The 22,462-nt window shown below is 45.4% G+C and overlaps 1 protein-coding gene and 1 long non-coding RNA gene across 5 annotated transcripts in view; one reads left to right on the forward strand and one right to left on the reverse strand.

The window, feature by feature from the left end:
• The window catches only part of LOC134980676 (cholesterol 24-hydroxylase-like), a 256,343-nt gene extending 238,021 nt beyond the window's left edge, over nt 1-18,322 (forward strand). For all 3 annotated transcript variants that reach the window (XM_063947596.1, XM_063947597.1, XM_063947595.1), the window contains exons 10-15: nt 3,767-3,839; nt 5,813-5,897; nt 6,710-6,820; nt 8,730-8,818; nt 9,073-9,139; nt 18,077-18,322. In XM_063947596.1, the coding sequence (XP_063803666.1) occupies nt 3,767-3,839; nt 5,813-5,897; nt 6,710-6,820; nt 8,730-8,818; nt 9,073-9,139; nt 18,077-18,238 (587 nt within the window). In that variant the 3' untranslated portion in view covers nt 18,239-18,322. The remainder of the gene's footprint in view (nt 1-3,766; nt 3,840-5,812; nt 5,898-6,709; nt 6,821-8,729; nt 8,819-9,072; nt 9,140-18,076) is intronic.
• LOC134980680 (uncharacterized) overlaps nt 3,090-22,462 on the reverse strand; it is a 66,852-nt gene continuing 47,479 nt past the window's right edge. For both annotated transcript variants that reach the window (XR_010190458.1, XR_010190457.1), the window contains exons 2-3: nt 10,965-11,112; nt 3,090-3,421 (exon numbers count right to left, since the gene is read on the reverse strand). This is a non-coding gene — a long non-coding RNA (uncharacterized LOC134980680). The remainder of the gene's footprint in view (nt 3,422-10,964; nt 11,113-22,462) is intronic.

The raw sequence follows: 22,462 nt of genomic DNA on the forward strand, positions 1-22,462 counted from the left end.
AGAGATCAAAGCAGCGGTTGACCTGTCATTACTTAGGGCCCTTAGAGAGCGCTATATTGACAAAAATACGCTTGAGTTTTTGACTGTTGAACACCCAGTATGTCCAATTATATACACTCTTCCAAAAGTGCATAAAACATTGGTTCAACCCCCGGGCAGGCCCATTATTTCGGCCAGGAAATCCTTATTACAACCATTAGCTATCTATGTAGACAGCTTTCTTCAGCCCATAGTACAACAGGGAGATAGTTACTTACGCGATACCACAGACTTTCTACAGAAGCTTCGAGCCATCCCGGATGTGTTGGATGATATTCTCCTCGTGACTATGGACGTCTGCTCCTTATACACTATTATCCCACATGATCAGGGATTACAAGCATTGGCTAATGCTTGGCGACAACAACCCCCGATTGGGCCACCATCGGACTTCCTGCTCGAGCTGACAAGCTTTGTTCTCAAACAGAATCACTTTCTATATCAAGGCAGTTACTACCTACAACAGAAGGGGACAGCGATGGGATCGAACCTAGCGCCGGCATACGCTAATATTTACATGTCTGAATACGAACAACAACATATCCTACCCCAGTTCGGAGAACATATATTATTCTATAAGAGGTTTATAGATGACATTTTTATGCTGTGGACGGGTACGAAGGAAGCCTTACAGATGATGATCTCCTCACTGAACGGATTGGAGAATCCGGTAAAATTTACATTCCATGTTGACCCGCATAGTGTCAACTTTCTGGATATCTCGATCTCCTTTGAGGGGGGTCGTATTCGTACAAGCCTTTACAGAAAGCCTACTGATAGGAACACACTTCTCCACCCCAGCAGTCAACATCCACCTGCACTTAAGGACAATCTCCCGATCTCGCAGTTCCTACGAGTTATGCGCAATAACTCTGACAGCAGCACTATGGAGACTCAACTGGTTGATATGACCACAAGGTTCCTTGAACGGGGATATGAGAAGAAGAATGTTCTCAGATGTCTCGCCAAAGCAAGAAATAAATTTGACTCACCTGTGACGCCTACAGTACCTATTCACACACCAGAGCGGATGGTCTTTACAACCACCTATGATCATGTCTCCAATAAACTTAAGGGTACCATACGGAGAAACTGGCCCATTCTCGCCACTGATGATCGCCTCAAATTGAAGAGGTGCCCGCCTCCGATGATGGCTTATCGTAGATCAGCTAACCTGAAACAGCTACTTCTGAGACCCATGGCCAGCGCAGGTGGAACACAAAGTGCCACTTGGCTACACGAGAGACGGCCAGGTTGCTTTAGATGCACTGGCTGTACAACCTGTAGGGCCATGCTTACTGGTACACACTTCCCGCATCCACACTCGGGTCGCCCCATAGCGATCAAATTCAGACTTCACTGTGCCATGGACCATTTGATTTACATTTTGACCTGCCCCTGCGGGCTATACTACGTGGGAATGACCGCAAGACGGTTTAGGGATCGCATGGCAAACCACAGGACATCTATACACCAGGCCATTGCCACAGGCTCGGCAGTCCTACCTGTAGCCAGGCATTTTATGATTTCTAAACACCAGGTCTCTGACTTACGATCTAAACTGATTGACTGGATACCGCCACCACCCAGGGGTGGAGATCGTGTCCTACTATTGAAGAAAAGGGAGAGTATGTGGATCCATAGACTTGATACGATAGCCCCGAGGGGCATGAATGAAAATAACCCCTTGTCAATTTTCCTGAAGTAAAGCTTGGATCACCTTTTCCCGTATTAGCTAGAATAGTACATGACCATTGTTTGTTACAGTATCATGTATTCATTATATGTTTACCTTGTTTATGACAATTTTCCCACTGCATGTCAAACCACTGTTATATATTTTTATTGAATACCACATGCTACTTTTCACTTCATTTATGCACCTAACTGCACATTGTATGTACCCCCCTGAGTGTACTCACCGGCCTTTGCTATACCATTATAGATTTATCTTATTATACTCGGTTGCAATCGCAAAATGTGCAACATAGACCTTAAACTAATGTTTATACTGCAGCCCTTTCTTCCCCATTAATTGTGACCAGCTATATTAACACAACGCCACCAGCAGTTCAACGCTACTGTCTTTGTTTACACTAGTTGCTCGGCACATCGCGTCACCGGAAGTGACGCGGTGCGTTCCATGTGCGGTCCAGTGACTCACACTGGCAGCTTCCGGGATTCGGAGCCGCTGCTATGGTGATATCGCGTCACCGGAAGTGACGCGACGCACCTCGCACGCGGCTCAGTCCCTGGTATTAACAACAAGGATGTTACACTGCTTCTATCTGTAGCTGGATGCAGCCCACCTCCGGGGGAGGTGACAGGTATGCGTTCCAGCTCTGCGGTCCATACGGCCGGCGGCCATCTTGGGGGCGCGGCTAGCGCCAATTACCATGGTATTTAGCAGGGGCCGGTGAGGCCCCATCTGTGTCTCCAGTTTCCCTGCAAGGCTGAATTGATGTTACACTGCTGCCACTGTTGACTCTGTTTGTTCCTTGAAAAAGGCCCCGCCAGGGACCGAAACGTTGGACATTGCTGGAGATCGTTTGAGACCTCATATAAACTGTGAGACTACCTTTGCATTAAATTTATTTTTGACTTTATTGAATACTTAAGTCTGGAGAGTGCTATCTTTTCCCACGCAAGTGGGATTTCCTGTATTGTACTATGGGCCCAGTCTCCTTTGTGACTGGACTTTGATGGGCACCCCAGCAGTTGACTACATTACTGTGAGAGTGCAGGAGCTCGCTTTGTATATATATATATATATATATATATATATATCCTGAAAAATATAGACCACAAACACCTCCTAGTGCAATAAAATCCTAATTCAGATCATAAAATCCACAGTAGTTCCAAAATGCACAATTGCCCAGTGTTAAAGTAACCATACAGGATACATGGTATCCTCATCTCCAGATGTAGAGGCCTGGTCCAGCCTTTTAGGAACACCTCTCCAGTACAGGGAGTATGGGAAAATTAAGATAATATACTGTATAGTGTGATTATTTTAAGAAAACTTTTTTTTTTAAGAAAACATTTATTACACACACAGTAAACATACATTGGGTTCAGGAAGTGAAGCTAATCTGAACAACAGCAAGGAGATAGCAATCCCAGATGTAGCCAACCAACAGGAGAGCCAGCAGGATAACCCTCAACGCGTTTCGTCCACTTCTGGACTTCATGGACTGCGATACCTAGGATTGCATAGTGCAGACGCTCTTGTGAATTTGCCATGAACAGGCACGAATACTCACAATGACGGCAAATTGTCACCCACAACCCATTTGTGGGATGGATAAGTGTTGACACATCTTTATAACAGTTATGGCACAGTCTATTAATGGACCAGAAAATAAGAGAGAGAAAAAACCTGAAAAAAACAGAAAGTACAACCTTTATTTTTATATTTAAATATAATTGGAGTTCAAGGTGACAAGTGTACTATACAGGTCATCTATGGGCTCCATTGAAACAGTGCAATTGGTGGAAGAGTACTGAAAGTTGACAGCTTAGTTCAAATATGTAACACATTGGGTGCAATTCAATTGTTTGAAAAGTCGGTTGGGTGTCTGTTTATTCCTGTCTGTTAAATAGGAAAAAACAGACACCCAACTGACTTTTCAAACAATTGAATACCCCCCATTGTGTTCCAATCAGTTGTATTTGATGATGAGTATATTACTAGACATTTTATGTGGAGCATTCTGCCTTTCAGGTCAAGAAACAACAGCCAACCAATTGTCATTTGCTGTGCTGGAACTGGCACGTAACCCGGAGATACTAGAAAAGTGAGACAAATAATTACTATAGGGTTCATGTAAGATGTTGATGTACTGTACAGGCTGAAGGGGGCCAATAGCCCACATTATAAATAGAGGAAAGATAAGAACATTATAAAAATTACAAGATAAGACATTATAAAAATCTAGAAAATAGATGGCTTGTAGGTGGCTTTATAGAGTCATTTTGCTACTTGAGACAGTAAAGATAATTGCTAACCACAAAATAAATGGCTGCCCAGCAAATCCGTCACATCTATACTGTATATAGGTGCACTCCCCCCTATGTATACGTATTGCATGACCTTTTTTAGGACAGCACAATATGTGCAATGCACATAGCAGTAAAAAGAAACTTAGCACTTCCAGTTCCGACAAATTTGGATCCTTAAATACCATTTATTGTTTTCTTATGAAGCCCATTTAAGTCTCATTTATATTACACAAATACAGTGGTTATTTGTCCTAAGGCGCAACCTGAGGACCTGTGCTGCCTTCTTTAAAAAAGGACCATCACAATGTCGAAATTCTGAATGTTAAGCTAGGCTATGGTTTGTATTAGGCTGCCAGGAGGGTTAGGGTTAGGCTGCCTTTAGGTTAGGGTTAAGTTGCGTGGTAATTTGCTGCAGCTAATGGATCGGACTGGGGCTATCCAATTAGCCCCAATAAGCAGCACTTATCACGGATTATGCTTCATGCGCCTTAGGCACCTGAAGCAATATCCGTGATCAGCAGCCGCCGGAGTCCCTCTTTTGCGCGATAACGCATGGGTCCAGAAACTTATCTCAAATCCCACGTGTTATCGCCCAAAATCTGTTAAAAATTGGTTAGAATTGAATTGCCTGATATACTATCTGGCTATTTTAACCTGTTTTTGCCATGCGGTAAATTACAGCATACAATTGGATACTGGTCTAAATCTGTTCTCTGAGACCTGGGAGCCGACTAAAGAATAATCCAAGCAATCATGCAGGATATTGCTCTGTAGATCAATATACTGTCCTGGGTGTCTGATAAATATATGGGGGGTCATGCCGAGTTGATCGCTCGCTAGCTAGTATTAGCAGCCGTGCAAACGCTCTGCCGCCGCCCACTGGGGAGTGTATTTTACCTTAGCAGAAGTGCGAACACTTGTGCAGCCGAGCTCTACAAAAACAGTTTGTGCAGGTTCAGAGTAGCTCTGAACCTACTCGGCGCTTGCGATCACTTCAGCCTATTCGTGTCCGGATTTGACGTCATACACCCGCCCATCGAACGCCCAGCCACGCCTGCGTTTTTTTCAGACACGCCTGCGTTTTTGCAAACACTCCCTGAAAACGGTTAGTTGACACCCAGTAACGCCCCCTTCTTGCGGCCGCCAGTGCGAAGGAAAACTTTGCTAGAACCTGAGCACAACCACAAAGGGGTTTGTACCCGTACGTCGCGCGTGCGCATTGCGGGCCATACGCATGCACAGAAATGCAGTTTTTCCACCTGATCGCTGCACTGCGAAAATCGGCAGCGAGCGATCAACTCGGAATGACCCCCATAGTCAGGTAACTCTTATACTGTCATATTGCTACATTTGAGCATCTCTTTTGAACCTTGATTAAAATCTAGTTAAGTTCTGGATTCAACTTTTAAAGTTATTAGGGAATTGTTTATTTAAAATAATAAACAATCTGTGTAATCCCTTCCAGAAACTCTAGCTATGTATAACCTTTATAAACAGTAGTTTTATTTGTGGCACCAGTATTGCATTTAATACTGCAGATATTAGCTGAAGACCTACAGGTATATTCCTGTATGCACTGTCAATTGTGTGGTTATTACTAGTGTAACTAGTGGTTACCCTGTCTCCCTTCAGACTCAAAATTCTGTTCCACCCAATTGTCTTGATGTACATGTACCGAACAACAGTTTGCTATTCCTTCTTTTCTGTATCCGTAATTATGTTTAAAAACCCCCCAGTAAAACCTAATTCAATCTGTACAATCCTGCAGAGCCCAGGCTGAAGTGGATGAAGTTATTGGTGACAGAAGAGACATTGAGTATGAAGATCTTGGGAAACTGCAGTATTTGTCTCAGGTGCTTGTCATCAGTTTAATGCTCCTACAGTAATTGCCCAGTTGGATTCATGATCAACCCAAAGTATCTGCAATTGTCTTTATATACTCATATTCTGAGGTTCCTAAGGGTTATCTATGACATTTTGATACTTTGGGTTCTTAAACTTTATGCAACACAGAGTTTGCAAGTCTCAGTGGGGCATATTTGCAAACATTTATAAAGCTCCTCCGGGAGAGTGTCAGAAGGGACAACCATGTCGGCAGTAGTGTCTCTACAATGGATGTATCTATAGTGTGTAATGAAAGGAGACTAATGTAGACTCCACTGTGTGCGATCAGCTGCCCCACCCCTCCCCTTTTAAATTCTGCCAGCAACCTTCTTTTGGTAGATGTACAGAAGATGTGTCCTTCCTCATCTAGCCTCCATACGTAATGAGTTGCAGCACACAGGGTGCATGAGAGTCGCCAGCTAACCAGTGGAGTGGGTAAATCAGGTACAGCCGTACTCACTGTTACACACATTGGTAGATGGAGCGTAGCTTGAGCAGAGCGGTGTGTCATATAGTATATATAGTTACCAGGTAGTGGTGCAGAATGCTGGAACAGCATCAAAAACACCAGGTAATCACAGATCTCACTGGTGCTAAGTGAAACTGTCTTCCTCTCTGGCACTCTAACACAGTCCCAAGATGGCTCCACACATGATCAGTTGTAGCCTCAGTGGCCATCTTGGTACAGGAAATGAAGCTTCCCAGGAGTCGCAGCAACATGAAGTCTACACAGTAACATGCTTCACATTCAACAATCCATAGTGTGTATCTTCTCTTGCAGGTCTTGAAGGAGACCTTACGGCTATACTCCACAGCTCCAGGTACAACACGGGCACTGGAAGAAGAAATGATCATAGAGGGGGTGAGAATTCCCCCTGATACAACTGTGATGGTATGTTCCAAATCTATGTCAGTCATTGACCAGAGCAATGTATTGAAGCGCACTAGTTAACTAAATGTAACAAAGACACTATGTTGTGAGCTGCTGTTGAACCTACAGTATAGTCACAAGACTGCTGCCTATCAGTTCCCCAAGCGTACATATATTCTGACTACTAATATACAAAGATATTCCCAGGATTGTGGCCAGTGTGCAAAAATGAGCCTAGCCTGGTGGCTATAGTACATTGCTGCACACAATGAGCCTGATTATGACTTGCACTTGAGTCCAAATTTAAACAAACTGTGTGCACTCCACACCATGCACTGACAAGCATACACATCTTGCCAGTAGCTCCATGTGCGGCCGTTTCTTCCTGCCCATGAAATAATGGTTTGGTTGTTTAGTTTGGTGACGCACGCAGTTTTCTGGGAGTTTTTGTGGGCGTGTAGCCAGAGATCCGTGCTATTCTTAGGTGTGTGAATGACAAAGGGACACCTGTTTTTGACATATCTTTTTCACATAGCATGCGGCAGATGCATGTGCCAGTGGTAATGACAGCGGTTATTTAATTATTCCATTAACTTATGAACAGCTATTTATGTAGCGCCAGAATATTCCATTCTACTTTACAATTGGGAACAAAGCAGATGGTTGCTGCTGTAGATGGAGAAACATAGGTGGTCATTCCGAGTTCGCTCGCTAGCAGTTTTTAACAGCCGTGCAAACGCTATGCCGCCACCCACTGGGAGTGTATTTTAGCTTAGCAGAAGTGCGAACGAAAGGATCGCAGAGCGGCTACAAAGTTTTTTTGTGCAGTTTTAGAGTAGCTCAAAACCTACTCAGCTCTTGCGATGACTTCAGACTATTCAGTTCCGGATTTGACGTCACAAACACGCCCTGTGTTCGCCCAGCCACGCCTGCGTTTTTTCTGGCACGCCTGCGTTTTTTCGAACACTCCCTGAAAACGGTCAGTTGACACCCAGAAACGCCCACTTCATGTCAATCGCTCTGCTGCAACCAGTGCGACTGAAAAGCTTCGCTAGACCCTGTGTGAAACTACATCGTTTGTTGTAGTAGTACATTGCGCGTGCGCATTGCGCCGCATGCGCAGAAGTGCCTTTTTTTTGCCTCATCGCTGCACAGCGAACGAATGCAGCTAGCGATCAACTTGGAATGACCACCATAGGGCGCTGCGGCTATACGCATGAAGCTGTGCGGGAACTTGCATTAGCTAGTAAATCTGTCTTGTGCGCGGCTTTGTGTATGAACCAGGACCATTGTGTAAAATGTATTCACATCAGCTGCTACAAAGGAGAGGCGGAGGGTAGGGAAAATGGTGCCCACCAGCTGATGGAGCTTCTATAAGCCAACTGTAGTGTTGGTGAAAAATAAGTCTTTCTGTTCTGTACTCTATAACTCTACATATATCAGGGCTGAAACTAGGATTTTTGTCCGTCGGGGTCAAGGCAGTAATTTGGTGCCTCATTACAGGTTTCCTCATTTTTGTCTCTGACTATTTTGGTGCCCCCTCAAATCCGGGGTCATGGGTACGTCTTCCCTTAAGGCCCCCCCAAGTTGCAGCCCTGTGTATATGGCTGCCAGGGTCCAGTATAGGAAAGGAAACACAGCTCTCTCAGTATTGGCCATGGCAGATATACACTTTGCTTTCGGGCATGCAGACCTCTGCTGGATTTGCTGCCTTGCCTTTTCAGTGGGACCTCTCAGAATGTGGACTGTGACATAAATGTAAATGTTGCTATTTTGGGAAAGGGTCTTCTTTTATTAATGAAAGTACATTTAATTTTAATTTGTTAGCAATGTAAAAAAATCTTTCACATTGTTTTAAAAAAAAGGTCTCTTATTACGTGTACAGTAATCCTATTAACTAACCCCAAGTCCTCCCCGGTTCGCTCTACAGTTTAACTCCTACATCATGCAAAGGATGGAGCAGTTTTTTCCAGATCCACTCGTCTTCAACCCAGACAGATTTCACCCAGATGCCCCAAAGTAATTATATTAATTTGCTTGTGATACCTTTGTTACCAGTGCAATTGTTAGTTTTTTTTATTAAAATGGCAATTTGTGTAAAATGTTTCTCTTATTTAGTAATGGAGTATGCAACACTCCAGATGTCGGTATGGCAATAGATACTGTACGTAGATTTAAATGAAAAATGCACAAAATACTTGAGCCTTTGTATAACACACTCTGAGACATGGGTGCTATACCTGGGTGTTAATACATTTTGTTTCCACAAACAGGCCGTACTTTTCCTATTTCCCATTCTCTCTGGGGCCACGATCTTGCATTGGACAAGTCTTTGCACAGGTGCGTACATATTATCAAAGGAAAATGTGTGAATTGGATATAATATTGCCAGATATACCATGTAAAGCTGTCCCATATAGCAGTATAAAATGTATTTTATGACAATATTTATAAGTGTTGTAGCATTTACAGGGGCATCAAAGGAGTGCAGCAGATCCAAAGTTACCGAGCGAGCCACCCTTAGGGTGCTGTCATAATCAATTATGTTGGAGGAGTATTGGGTTCCACGTGAGTTGACCGGATTATGGGAGAGGAAAGTCACTGCGCAGAATAGTAGCTCCCTATTGGTCCATCCTTTAAAATGATGTCTTAGTTAAATGCTAACTGATGTCATAATTGACAGCTTATCACAGAAGATTACCTACCTGGTCTTTAGTGTTCACCTACTTCTGTACAATAAAAATCTCATCCACAAACCCAAACAGTCATCCAAACCTCAGACCCAATCGGAGTAGAATTAAGACTGGGTTGCTAACATCATGGGCCGGAGGTAATGATGTCCGAGTTCGGCGGCCGTGCGGGATGCCGGCCAAACTCTGATTTTTTTTTTTAAAGGGGCAATCACTTACAAGGTATGGTTCAGCCTTGTAAGTGATTGCTCCTTTAAAAAAACATCCATGCGTGATTCATCCGGAATCACGCACGGTCGACCACCTCAGGAGTCATTACATATGGCCCCATACCTGAGGCTCTGAAATTCCAGATAGAGGTAGTATAGTAGACAGTACATATACTAAACTGTTGGTCAACTATGTGTAGCCAAAACAGCGTATATATGATAACTTTATTCATCATGCTAATCTAACCATTTGATGTCGACAAGTTCTCCATGTTATGGGCATTGTATTATTGGCAGACATCACTGCAAAAATTCCGCATCATTGGATTGATGAGACCCACTACCACTTACATTACCTTCTACAATAATGACCACAGCCAAATAATGGCAGAAACATTTTTATCACCTCTCTTCCACAACATTATGGAGACACTAATTATTTTCCAGATGGAGGCAAGCATTTAGGATTATCAGGGGTCTAAAAAGAGAGGAGGGGACCTGTGTGCAGCCAGGTTGTGCTGCCAGGGGCCAACCTTAGTTCTGGTGCATCTGCAATCTAATTGCGGATGCATCGGGAGGCGGCCTTACACATGCTGGGTAGTCTTGCTGGGTGTTCCCCAGCATTTGAGGAGATGAATGCAGATCTGGCTGCGTGTGCAGCGATCTGCGTTCATCTCTGAATAACTCCCTAAATGAAGAATTCAACTGAAGCTAAATGGATTTTCCTGGCCGAATCTGCACATGCTGTAGCTTACAGTAGTGGGATCTCGCTCAAAAGTGTTTGCTACCTCATAGGGTAGTGAGTACTTTTGAGCGAAATGGGTGTGATTTGGACCAGACAATTGCTGGTGTTTTAAATGCCATGGCAATGGCAATTCACCTCCTTTGCCCACGATTGAAGCCCCCCCATAAAGTACATGCATGAATTATACTTTTATATCAAGATTCCATCCCCAAAAGTTAGCAATTAATTTACATTTAAAAAAGTTAACAGTTTATCTCCTAAGGAAGATACTCTATCATACTATACTTAAATACAGTAAACACTGTACAAATTAAAATACAGTCTTTAAATTATGTTTGCATGCTCTAGTCAGACAGTTTATGTTGGTGCACATTAGGTGAATTGAAAGTAATCCTCCTCCTAGGAATTTGGCCGTATTTATACTAAAGGTTAACTCTGATGCTGTATCCTGACAGTAGCAGACTTGGCATTGCTTTACTTGTGCTTGAATGGTGCAAGCCTGGGCATGGTAGCAAACTTACTTTCCTGATGTATGTGTAGACTTAGTTGGTGAACTCCGAATCCTGACTTAGATCCAGGTAGAGGCATGCCCTGTGCACAGAATTAAAGTCACTTGCCGTACACCGCCTCATCTTGGCCACCGCCTGATCAGCTGGCTCCAAATTCCTTCTATGAAGGGCCACACATGTACATAAACAAACAAACAAACAAACAAACATTTATTAACTATTTATTCCTCATTTATGAATTAAATACAGTACATGTGTTGTGTAGATGCATAAACTGTAATACATGAACAGTAATATATGTACATTATGCATATACTGTATAAGTAGCTATCCATGGTAACAAGTTTATTTTTAAGGGGTTACCACAAGTACAACACCACAAATGTGTTAAACACACTGTAGAGTTCCCAATTCACATTATGACACAGTGCCCAAATGCTGGTGATGTAGGTATGTGTGGGGGCACCTTTGCGACCATCCATTCCCAGATACCCTGTTGGTTCTTTAGCACTGAGCTGTTTGTATGCAGCCCTTCACTGTGAAGTTATGGCAGAAGTATATGCTTTAGCCCAAAGTTACTAGTTATATCTGTTTATAAATAGAATGCAGCAGCATTTTAAGAGAGAATGGGGCCCATGTGCAGCCTCTGTCTGGGCCCCCTCGCTCTGAGCGGTGACACTAATAGACTGTGGCTGTACTGGAATCTACTAGAGATGAGCGCCGGAAATTTTTCGGGTTTTGTGTTTTGGTTTTGGGTTCGGTTCCGCGGCCGTGTTTTGGGTTCGACCGCGTTTTGGCAAAACCTCACCGAATTTTTTTTGTCGGATTCGGGTGTGTTTTGGATTCGGGTGTTTTTTTAAAAAAACCCTAAAAAAACAGCTTAAATCATAGAATTTGGGGGTCATTTTGATCCCAAAGTATTATTAACCTCAAAAACCATAATTTACACTCATTTTCAGTCTATTCTGAATACCTCACACCTCACAATATTATTTTTAGTTCTAAAATTTGCACCGAGGTCGCTGTGTGAGTAAGATAAGCGACCCTAGTGGCCGACACAAACACCGGGCCCATCTAGGAGTGGCACTGCAGTGTCACGCAGGATGGCCCTTCCAAAAAACCCTCCCCAAACAGCACATGACGCAAAGAAAAAAAGAGGCGCAATGAGGTAGCTGACTGTGTGAGTAAGATAAGCGACCCTAGTGGCCGACACAAACACCGGGCCCATCTAGGAGTGGCACTGCAGTGTCACGCAGGATGGCCCTTCCAAAAAACCCTCCCCAAACAGCACATGACGCAAAGAAAAAAAGAGGCGCAATGAGGTAGCTGACTGTGTGAGTAAGATAAGCGACCCTAGTGGCCGACACAAACACCGGGCCCATCTAGGAGTGGCACTGCAGTGTCACGCAGGATGGCCCTTCCAAAAAACCCTACCCAAAAAGCACATGACGCAAAGAAAAAAAGAGGCGCAATGAGGTAGCTGACTGTGTGAGTAAGATAAGCGACCCTAGTGGCCGACACAAACACCGGGCCCATCTAGGAGTGGCACTGCAGTGTCACGCAGGATGGCCCTTCCAAAAAACCCTCCCCAAACAGCACATGACGCAAAGAAAAAAAGAGGCGCAATGAGGTAGCTGACTGTGTGAGTAAGATAAGCGACCCTAGTGGCCGACACAAACACCGGGCCCATCTAGGAGTGGCACTGCAGTGTCACGCAGGATGGCCCTTCCAAAAAACCCTCCCCAAACAGCACATGACGCAAAGAAAAATAAAAGAAAAAAGAGGTGCAAGATGGAATTGTCCTTGGGCCCTCCCACCCACCCTTATGTTGTATAAACAGGACATGCACACTTTAACCAACCCATCATTTCAGTGACAGGGTCTGCCACACGACTGTGACTGATATGACGGGTTGGTTTGGACCCCCCCCAAAAAAGAAGCAATTAATCTCTCCTTGCACAAACTGGCTCTACAGAGGCAAGATGTCCACCTCATCATCATCCTCCGATATATCACCGTGTACATCCCCCTCCTCACAGATTATCAATTCATCCCCACTGGAATCCACCATCTCAGCTCCCTGTGTACTTTGTGGAGGCAATTGCTGCTGGTCAATGTCTCCGCGGAGGAATTGATTATAATTCATTTTAATGAACATCATCTCCACATTTTCTGGATGTAACCTCGTACGCCGATTGCTGACAAGGTGAGCGGCGGCACTAAACACTCTTTCGGAGTACACACTTGTGGGAGGGCAACTTAGGTAGAATAAAGCCAGTTTGTGCAAGGGCCTCCAAATTGCCTCTTTTTCCTGCCAGTATAAGTACGGACTGTGTGACGTGCCTACTTGGATGCGGTCACTCATATAATCCTCCACCATTCTTTCAATGTTGAGAGAATCATATGCAGTGACAGTAGACGAATTGTCCGTAATCGTTGTCAGGTCCTTCAGTCCGGACCAGATGTCAGCATCAGCAGTCGCTCCAGACTGCCCTGCATCACCGCCAGCGGGTGGGCTCGGAATTCTGAGCCTTTTCCTCGCACCCCCAGTTGCGGGAGAATGTGAAGGAGGAGATGTTGACAGGTCGCGTTCCGCTTGACTTGACAATTTTCTCACCAGCAGGTCTTTCAACCCCAGCAGACTTGTGTCTGCCGGAAATAGAGATCCAAGGTAGGCTTTAAATCTAGGATCGAGCACGGTGGCCAAAATGTAGTGCTCTGATTTTAACAGATTGACCACCCGTGAATCCTTGTTAAGCGAATTAAGGGCTCCATCCACAAGTCCCACATGCCTAGCGGAATCGCTCCGTGTTAGCTCCTCCTTCAATGTCTCCAGCTTCTTCTGCAAAAGCCTGATGAGGGGAATGACCTGACTCAGGCTGGCAGTGTCTGAACTGACTTCACGTGTGGCAAGTTCAAAGGGCATCAGAACCTTGCACAACGTTGAAATCATTCTCCACTGCGCTTGAGACAGGTGCATTCCACCTCCTATATCGTGCTCAATTGTATAGGCTTGAATGGCCTTTTGCTGCTCCTCCAACCTCTGAAGCATATAGAGGGTTGAATTCCACCTCGTTACCACTTCTTGCTTCAGATGATGGCAGGGCAGGTTCAGTAGTTTTTGGTGGTGCTCCAGTCTTCTGTACGTGGTGCCTGTACGCCGAAAGTGTCCCGCAATTCTTCTGGCCACAGACAGCATCTCTTGCACGCCCCTGTCGTTTTTTAAAAAATTCTGCACCACCAAATTCAAGGTATGTACAAAACATGGGACGTGCTGGAATTTGCCCATATTTAATGCACACACAATATTGCTGGCGTTGTCCGATGCCACAAATCCACAGGAGAGTCCAATTGGGGTAAGCCATTCCGCGATGATCTTCCTCAGTTGCCGTAAGAGGTTTTCAGCTGTGTGCGTATTCTGGAAAGCGGTGATACAAAGCGTAGCCTGCCTAGGAAAGAGTTGGCGTTTGAGAGATGCTGCTACTGGTGCCGCCGCTGCTGTTCTTGCGGCGGGAGTCCATACATCTACCCAGTGGGCTGTCACAGTCATATAGTCCTGACCCTGCCCTGCTCCACTTGTCCGTGGTTAAGTGGACATTGGGTACAACTGCATTTTTTAGGACACTGGTGAGTCTTTTTCTGACGTCCGTGTACATTCTCGGTATCGCCTGCCTAGAGAAGTGGAACCTAGATGGTATTTGGTAACGGGGGCACACTGCCTCAATAAATTGTCTAGTTCCCTGTGAACTAACGGCGGATACCGGACGCACGTCTAACACCAACATAGTTGTCAAGGCCTCAGTTATCCGCTTTGCAGCAGGATGACTGCTGTGATATTTCATCTTCCTCGCAAAGGACTGTTGAACAGTCAATTGCTTACTGGAAGTAGTACAAGTGGGCTTACGACTTCCCCTCTGGGATGACTATCGACTCCCAGCAGCAACAACAGCAGCGCCAGCAGCAGTAGGCGTTACACGCAAGGATGCATCGGAGGAATCCCAGGCAGGAGAGGACTCGTCAGAATTGCCAGTGACATGGCCTGCAGGACTATTGGCATTCCTGGGGAAGGAGGAAATTGACACTGAGGGAGTTGGTGGGGTGGTTTGCGTGAGCTTGGTTACAAGAGGAAGGGATTTACTGGTCAGTGGACTGCTTCCGCTGTCGCCCAAAGTTTTTGAACTTGTCACTGACTTATTATGAATGCGCTGCAGGTGACGTATAAGGGAGGATGTTCCGAGGTGGTTAACGTCCTTACCCCTACTTATTACAGCTTGACAAAGGCAACACACGGCTTGACACCTGTTGTCCGCATTTCTGTTGAAATACTTCCACACCGAAGAGCTGATTTTTTTGGTATTTTCACCAGGCATGTCAGTGGCCATATTCCTCCCACGGACAACAGGTGTCTCCCCGGGTGCCTGACTTAAACAAACCACCTCACCATCAGAATCCTCCTGGTCAATTTCCTCCCCAGCGCCAGCAACACCCATATCCTCCTCATCCTGTTGTACTTCAACACTGACATCTTCAATCTGACTATCAGGAACTGGACTGCGGGTGCTCCTTCCAGCACTTGCAGGGGGCGTGCAAATGGTGGAAGGCGCATGCTCTTCACGTCCAGTGTTGGGAAGGTCAGGCATCGCAACCGACACAATTGGACTCTCCTTGTGGATTTGGGATTTCGAAGAACGCACAGTTCTTTGCAGTGCTTTTTCCAGCTTGAGTCTTTTCATTTTTCTAGCGAGAGGCTGAGTGCTTCCATCCTCATGTGAAGCTGAACCACTAGCCATGAACATAGGCCAGGGCCTCAGCCGTTCCTTGCCACTCCGTGTGGTAAATGGCATATTGGCAAGTTTACGCTTCTCCGACAATTTTATTTTAGGTTTTGGAGTCCTTTTTTTACTGATATTTGGTGTTTTGGATTTGACATGCTCTGTACTATGACATTGGGCATCGGCCTTGGCAGACGACGTTGCTGGCATTTCATCGTCTCGGCCATGACTAGTGGCAGCAGCTTCAGCACGAGGTGGAAGTGGATCTTGATCTTTCCCTAATTTTGGAACCTCAACATTTTTGTTCTCCATATTTTAATAGGCACAACTAAAAGGCACCTCAGGTAAACAATGGAGATGGATGGATACTAGATTACAATTATGGATGGACTGCCGAGTGCCGACACAGAGGTAGCTACAGCCGTGGACTATTGTACTGTACTGTGTCTGCTGCTAATATAGACTGGATGATAATGAGATGTAGTATGTATAAAGAAGAAAGAAAAAAAAACCACGGGTAGGTGGTATACAATTATGGACGGACTGCCGACACAGAGGTAGCTACAGCCGTGGACTACCGTACTGTACTGTGTCTGCTGCTAATATAGACTGGATGATAATGAGATGTAGTTTGTATAAAGAAGAAAGAAAAAAAAAACCACGGGTAGGTGGTATACAATTATGGATGGACTGCCGAGTGCCGACACAGAGGTAGCTACAGCCGTGGACTATTGTACTGTACTGTGTCTGCTGCTAATATAGACTGGATGATAATGAGATGTAGTATGTATAAAGAAGAAAGAAAAAAAAACCACGGGTAGGTGGTATACAATTATGGATGGACTGCCGAGTGCCGACACAGAGGTAGCTACAGCCGTGGACTACCGTACTGTGTATGCTGCTAATATAGACTGGTTGATAATGAGATGTAGTATGTATAAAGAAGAAAGAAAAAAAAAAACCACGGGTAGGTGGTATACAATTATGGATGGACTGCCGAGTGCCGACACAGAGGTAGCTACAGCCGTGAATTACCGTACTGTGTCTGCTGCGACTGGATGATAAATAATGATATAAAAAATATATATATATATTACTACTGCAGCCGGACAGGTATATATTATATAATGACGGACCTGCTGGACACTGTCTGTCAGCAGAATGAGTTTTTTATTTTATAGAATAAAAAAACACCACACAAGTCACACGACGTGTGTTTAACTTTTACAGGCAGACATTCACAATACAATATAGTATACTATATACTGGTGGTCAGGTCACTGGTCAGTCACACTGGCAGTGGCACTCCTGCAGAAAAAAAGTGTGCACTGTTTAATTTTTTAATATGTACTCCTGGCTCCTGCTATAACCTAACTGCTCCCCAGTCTCCCCCACAATTAAGCTGTGTGAGCACAGTCAGATATTATACATAGATGATGCAGCAGCACACTGGGCTGAGCACAGATATGGTATGTGACTGAGTCACTGTGTATCGTTTTTTCAGGCAGAGAACGGATTATATTAAATAATATAAAACTGCACTGGTGGTCACTGGTCAGTCACTAGTATAACTAACTAATACTATCAGCAAAATTCTGCACTCTCTGTCTGAGTACTCCTCCTAAGCTCCAGTAAATGAAGTGTCACTGTCTCACTCTGTCACTAGTATAACTAACTAATACTATCAGCAAAATTCTGCACTCTCTGTCTGAGTACTCCTCCTAAGCTCCAGTAAATGAAGTGTCACTGTCTCACTCTCACTCTCCTATCTATTTCTTCTCTAAACGGAGAGGACGCCAGCCACGTCCTCTCACTATCAATCTCAATGCACGTGTAAAATGGCGGCGACGCGCGGCTCCTTATATAGAATCCGAGTCTCGCGATAGAATCCGAGCCTCGCGAGAATCCGACAGCGTCATGATGACGTTCGGGCGCGCTCGGGTTAACCGAGCAAGGCGGGAAGATCCGAGTCGCTCGGATCCGTGTAAAAAAAGCTGAAGTTCGGGCAGGTTCGGATTCCGAGGAACCGAACCCGCTCATCTCTAGAATCTACTGGCCACGCACAGGTCTCCTGGATAAGCCACTGATATAGAGCCTTAGGAAATACACCACTGATATAGAGCCTTAGTAAATACACCACTGATATAGAGCCTTAGGAAATACACCACTGATATAGAGCCTTAGGAAATACACCACCGATATAGAGCCTTAGTTATAACCATTAACCTCATCAGGTATTCTCAGGACATCCATTCATGCATGTTTCCAGTGGTTTGTAACATGAATAAAACATTACAGGAAGTGTAACACAAAGAAAATAAAATAAAAATTGTTTGTTTCCTCTCTGTACAGATGGAAGCGAAGGTGGTGATGGCCAAATTCCTGCAAAGATTTGACTTTCAGCTGGTAGAAGGACAGAGCTTCAAAATTTTGGACACAGGGACTCTACGCCCAATGGGTGGGGTGATCTGCAGACTGAGGCAGCGAACAAACTCAGGAAAAACAAAGATATAGACTTTTATACTATTAATATTTTAAACATCAGGAATTTACGGTGTCATTTGTATTTGTAACAATGATTAAAGGGGCAGCACAGTATGATATGCTATCAATTCCTATGTAGCTAAGATCTACAAATGAGTCTTCATACAACTAGTCTCAATTAGAGATGAGCGCCTGAAATTTTTCGGGTTTTGTGTTTTGGTTTTGGGTTCGGTTCCGCGGCCGTGTTTTGGGTTCGAACGCGTTTTGGCAAAACCTCACCGAATTTTTTTTGTCGGATTCGGGTGTGTTTTGGATTCGGGTGTTTTTTTAAAAAAACACTAAAAAACAGCTTAAATCATAGAATTTGGGGGTCATTTTGATCCCAAAGTATTATTAACCTCAAAAACCATAATTTACACTCATTTTCAGTCTATTCTGAATACCTCACACCTCACAATATTATTTTTAGTCCTAAAATTTGCACCGAGGTCGCTGTGTGAGTAAGATAAGCGACCCTAGTGGCCGACACAAACACCGGGCCCATCTAGGAGTGGCACTGCAGTGTCACGCAGGATGTCCCTTCCAAAAAACCCTCCCCAAACAGCACATGACGCAAAGAAAAAAAGAGGCGCAATGAGGTAGCTGTGTGAGTAAGATTAGCGACCCTAGTGGCCGACACAAACACCGGGCCCATCTAGGAGTGGCACTGCAGTGTCACGCAGGATGTCCCTTCCAAAAAACCCTCCCCAAACAGCACATGACGCAAAGAAAAAAAGAGGCGCAATGAGGTAGCTGACTGTGTGAGTAAGATTAGCGACCCTAGTGGCCGACACAAACACCGGGCCCATCTAGGAGTGGCACTGCAGTGTCACGCAGGATGTCCCTTCCAAAAAACCCTCCCCAATCAGCACATGATGCAAAGAAAAAGAAAAGAAAAAAGAGGTGCAAGATGGAATTGTCCTTGGGCCCTCCCACCCACCCTTATGTTGTATAAACAAAACAGGACATGCACACTTTAACCAACCCATCATTTCAGTGACAGGGTCTGCCACACGACTGTGACTGATATGACGGGTTGGTTTGGACCCCCCCCAAAAAAGAAGCAATTAATCTCTCCTTGCACAAACTGGCTCTACAGAGGCAAGATGTCCACCTCATCTTCACCCTCCGATATATCACCGTGTACATCCCCCTCCTCACAGATTATCAATTCGTCCCCACTGGAATCCACCATCTCAGCTCCCTGTGTACTTTGTGGAGGCAATTGCTGCTGGTCAATGTCTCCGCGGAGGAATTGATTATAATTCATTTTAATGAACATCATCTTCTCCACATTTTCTGGATGTAACCTCGTACGCCGATTGCTGACAAGGTGAGCGGCGGCACTAAACACTCTTTCGGAGTACACACTTGTGGGAGGGCAACTTAGGTAGAATAAAGCCAGTTTGTGCAAGGGCCTCCAAATTGCCTCTTTTTCCTGCCAGTATAAGTACGGACTGTGTGACGTGCCTACTTGGATGCGGTCACTCATATAATCCTCCACCATTCTATCAATGTTGAGAGAATCATATGCAGTGACAGTAGACGACATGTCCGTAATCGTTGTCAGGTCCTTCAGTCCGGACCAGATGTCAGCATCAGCAGTCGCTCCAGACTGCCCTGCATCACCGCCAGCGGGTGGGCTCGGAATTCTGAGCCTTTTCCTCGCACCCCCAGTTGCGGGAGAATGTGAAGGAGGAGATGTTGACAGGTCGCGTTCCGCTTGACTTGACAATTTTGTCACCAGCAGGTCTTTCAACCCCAGCAGACCTGTGTCTGCCGGAAAGAGAGATCCAAGGTAGGCTTTAAATCTAGGATCGAGCACGGTGGCCAAAATGTAGTGCTCTGATTTCAACAGATTGACCACCCGTGAATCCTTGTTAAGCGAATTAAGGGCTGCATCCACAAGTCCCACATGCCTAGCGGAATCGCTCCCTTTTAGCTCCTTCTTCAATGCCTCCAGCTTCTTCTGCAAAAGCCTGATGAGGGGAATGACCTGACTCAGGCTGGCAGTGTCTGAACTGACTTCACGTGTGGCAAGTTCAAAGGGCATCAGAACCTTGCACAACGTTGAAATCATTCTCCACTGCACTTGAGACAGGTGCATTCCACCTACTATATCGTGCTCAATTGTATAGGCTTGAATGGCCTTTTGCTGCTCCTCCAACCTCTGAAGCATATAGAGGGTTGAATTCCACCTCGTTACCACTTCTTGCTTCAGATGATGGCAGGGCAGGTTCAGTAGTTTTTGGTGGTGCTCCAGTCTTCTGTACGTGGTGCCTGTACGCCGAAAGTGTCCCGCAATTTTTCTGGCCACCGACAGCATCTCTTGCACGCCCCTGTCGTTTTTTAAAAAATTCTGCACCACCAAATTCAAGGTATGTGCAAAACATGGGACGTGCTGGAATTTGCCCATATTTAATGCACACACAATATTGCTGGCGTTGTCCGATGCCACAAATCCACAGGAGAGTCCAATTGGGGTAAGCCATTCCGCGATGATCTTCCTCAGTTGCCGTAAGAGGTTTTCAGCTGTGTGCGTATTCTGGAAAGCGGTGATACAAAGCGTAGCCTGCCTAGGAAAGAGTTGGCGTTTGCGAGATGCTGCTACTGGTGCCGCCGCTGCTGTTCTTGCGGCGGGAGTCCATACATCTACCCAGTGGGCTGTCACAGTCATATAGTCCTGACCCTGCCCTGCTCCACTTGTCCACATGTCCGTGGTTAAGTGGACATTGGGTACAACTGCATTTTTTAGGACACTGGTGAGTCTTTTTCTGACGTCCGTGTACATTCTCGGTATCGCCTGCCTAGAGAAGTGGAACCTAGATGGTATTTGGTAACGGGGGCACACTGCCTCAATAAATTGTCTAGTTCCCTGTGAACTAACGGCGGATACCGGACGCACGTCTAACACCAACATAGTTGTCAAGGACTCAGTTATCCGCTTTGCAGTAGGATGACTGCTGTGATATTTCATCTTCCTCGCAAAGGACTGTTGAACAGTCAATTGCTTACTGGAAGTAGTACAAGTGGGCTTACGACTTCCCCTCTGGGATGACCATCGACTCCCAGCGGCAACAACAGCAGCGCCAGCAGCAGTAGGCGTTACACGCAAGGATGCATCGGAGGAATCCCAGGCAGGAGAGGACTCGTCAGAATTGCCAGTGACATGGCCTGCAGGACTATTGGCATTCCTGGGGAAGGAGGAAATTGACACTGAGGGAGTTGGTGGGGTGGTTTGCGTGAGCTTGGTTACAAGAGGAAGGGATTTACTGGTCAGTGGACTGCTTCCGCTGTCACCCAAAGTTTTTGAACTTGTCACTGACTTATTATGAATGCGCTGCAGGTGACGTATAAGGGAGGATGTTCCGAGGTGGTTAACGTCCTTACCCCTACTTATTACAGCTTGACAAAGGGAACACACGGCTTGACACCTGTTGTCCGCATTTCTGGTGAAATACCTCCACACCGAAGAGCTGATTTTTTTGGTATTTTCACCTGGCATGTCAACAGCCATATTCCTCCCACGGACAACAGGTGTCTCCCCGGGTGCCTGACTTAAACAAACCACCTCACCATCAGAATCCTCCTGGTCAATTTCCTCCCCAGCGCCAGCAACACCCATATCCTCCTCATCCTGGTGTACTTCAACACTGACATCTTCAATCTGACTATCAGGAACTGGACTGCGGGTGCTCCTTCCAGCACTTGCAGGGGGCGTGCAAATGGTGGAAGGCGCATGCTCTTCACGTCCAGTGTTGGGAAGGTCAGGCATCGCAACCGACACAATTGGACTCTCCTTGTGGATTTGGGATTTCGAAGAATGCACAGTTCTTTGCTGTGCTGCTTTTGCCAGCTTGAGTCTTTTTATTTTTCTAGCGAGAGGCTGAGTGCTTCCATCCTCATGTGAAGCTGAACCACTAGCCATGAACATAGGCCAGGGCCTCAGCCGTTCCTTGCCACTCCGTGTGGTAAATGGCATATTGGCAAGTTTACGCTTCTCCTCCGACAATTTTATTTTAGGTTTTGGAGTCCTTTTTTTACTGATATTTGGTGTTTTGGATTTGACATGCTCTGTACTATGACATTGGGCATCGGCCTTGGCAGACGACGTTGCTGGCATTTCATCGTCTCGGCCATGACTAGTGGCAGCAGCTTCAGCACGAGGTGGAAGTGGATCTTGATCTTTCCCTAATTTTGGAACCTCAACATTTT

Source organism: Pseudophryne corroboree, chromosome 12 (assembly GCF_028390025.1).
Source record: "Pseudophryne corroboree isolate aPseCor3 chromosome 12, aPseCor3.hap2, whole genome shotgun sequence".
NCBI lineage: Eukaryota > Metazoa > Chordata > Amphibia > Anura > Myobatrachidae > Pseudophryne > Pseudophryne corroboree.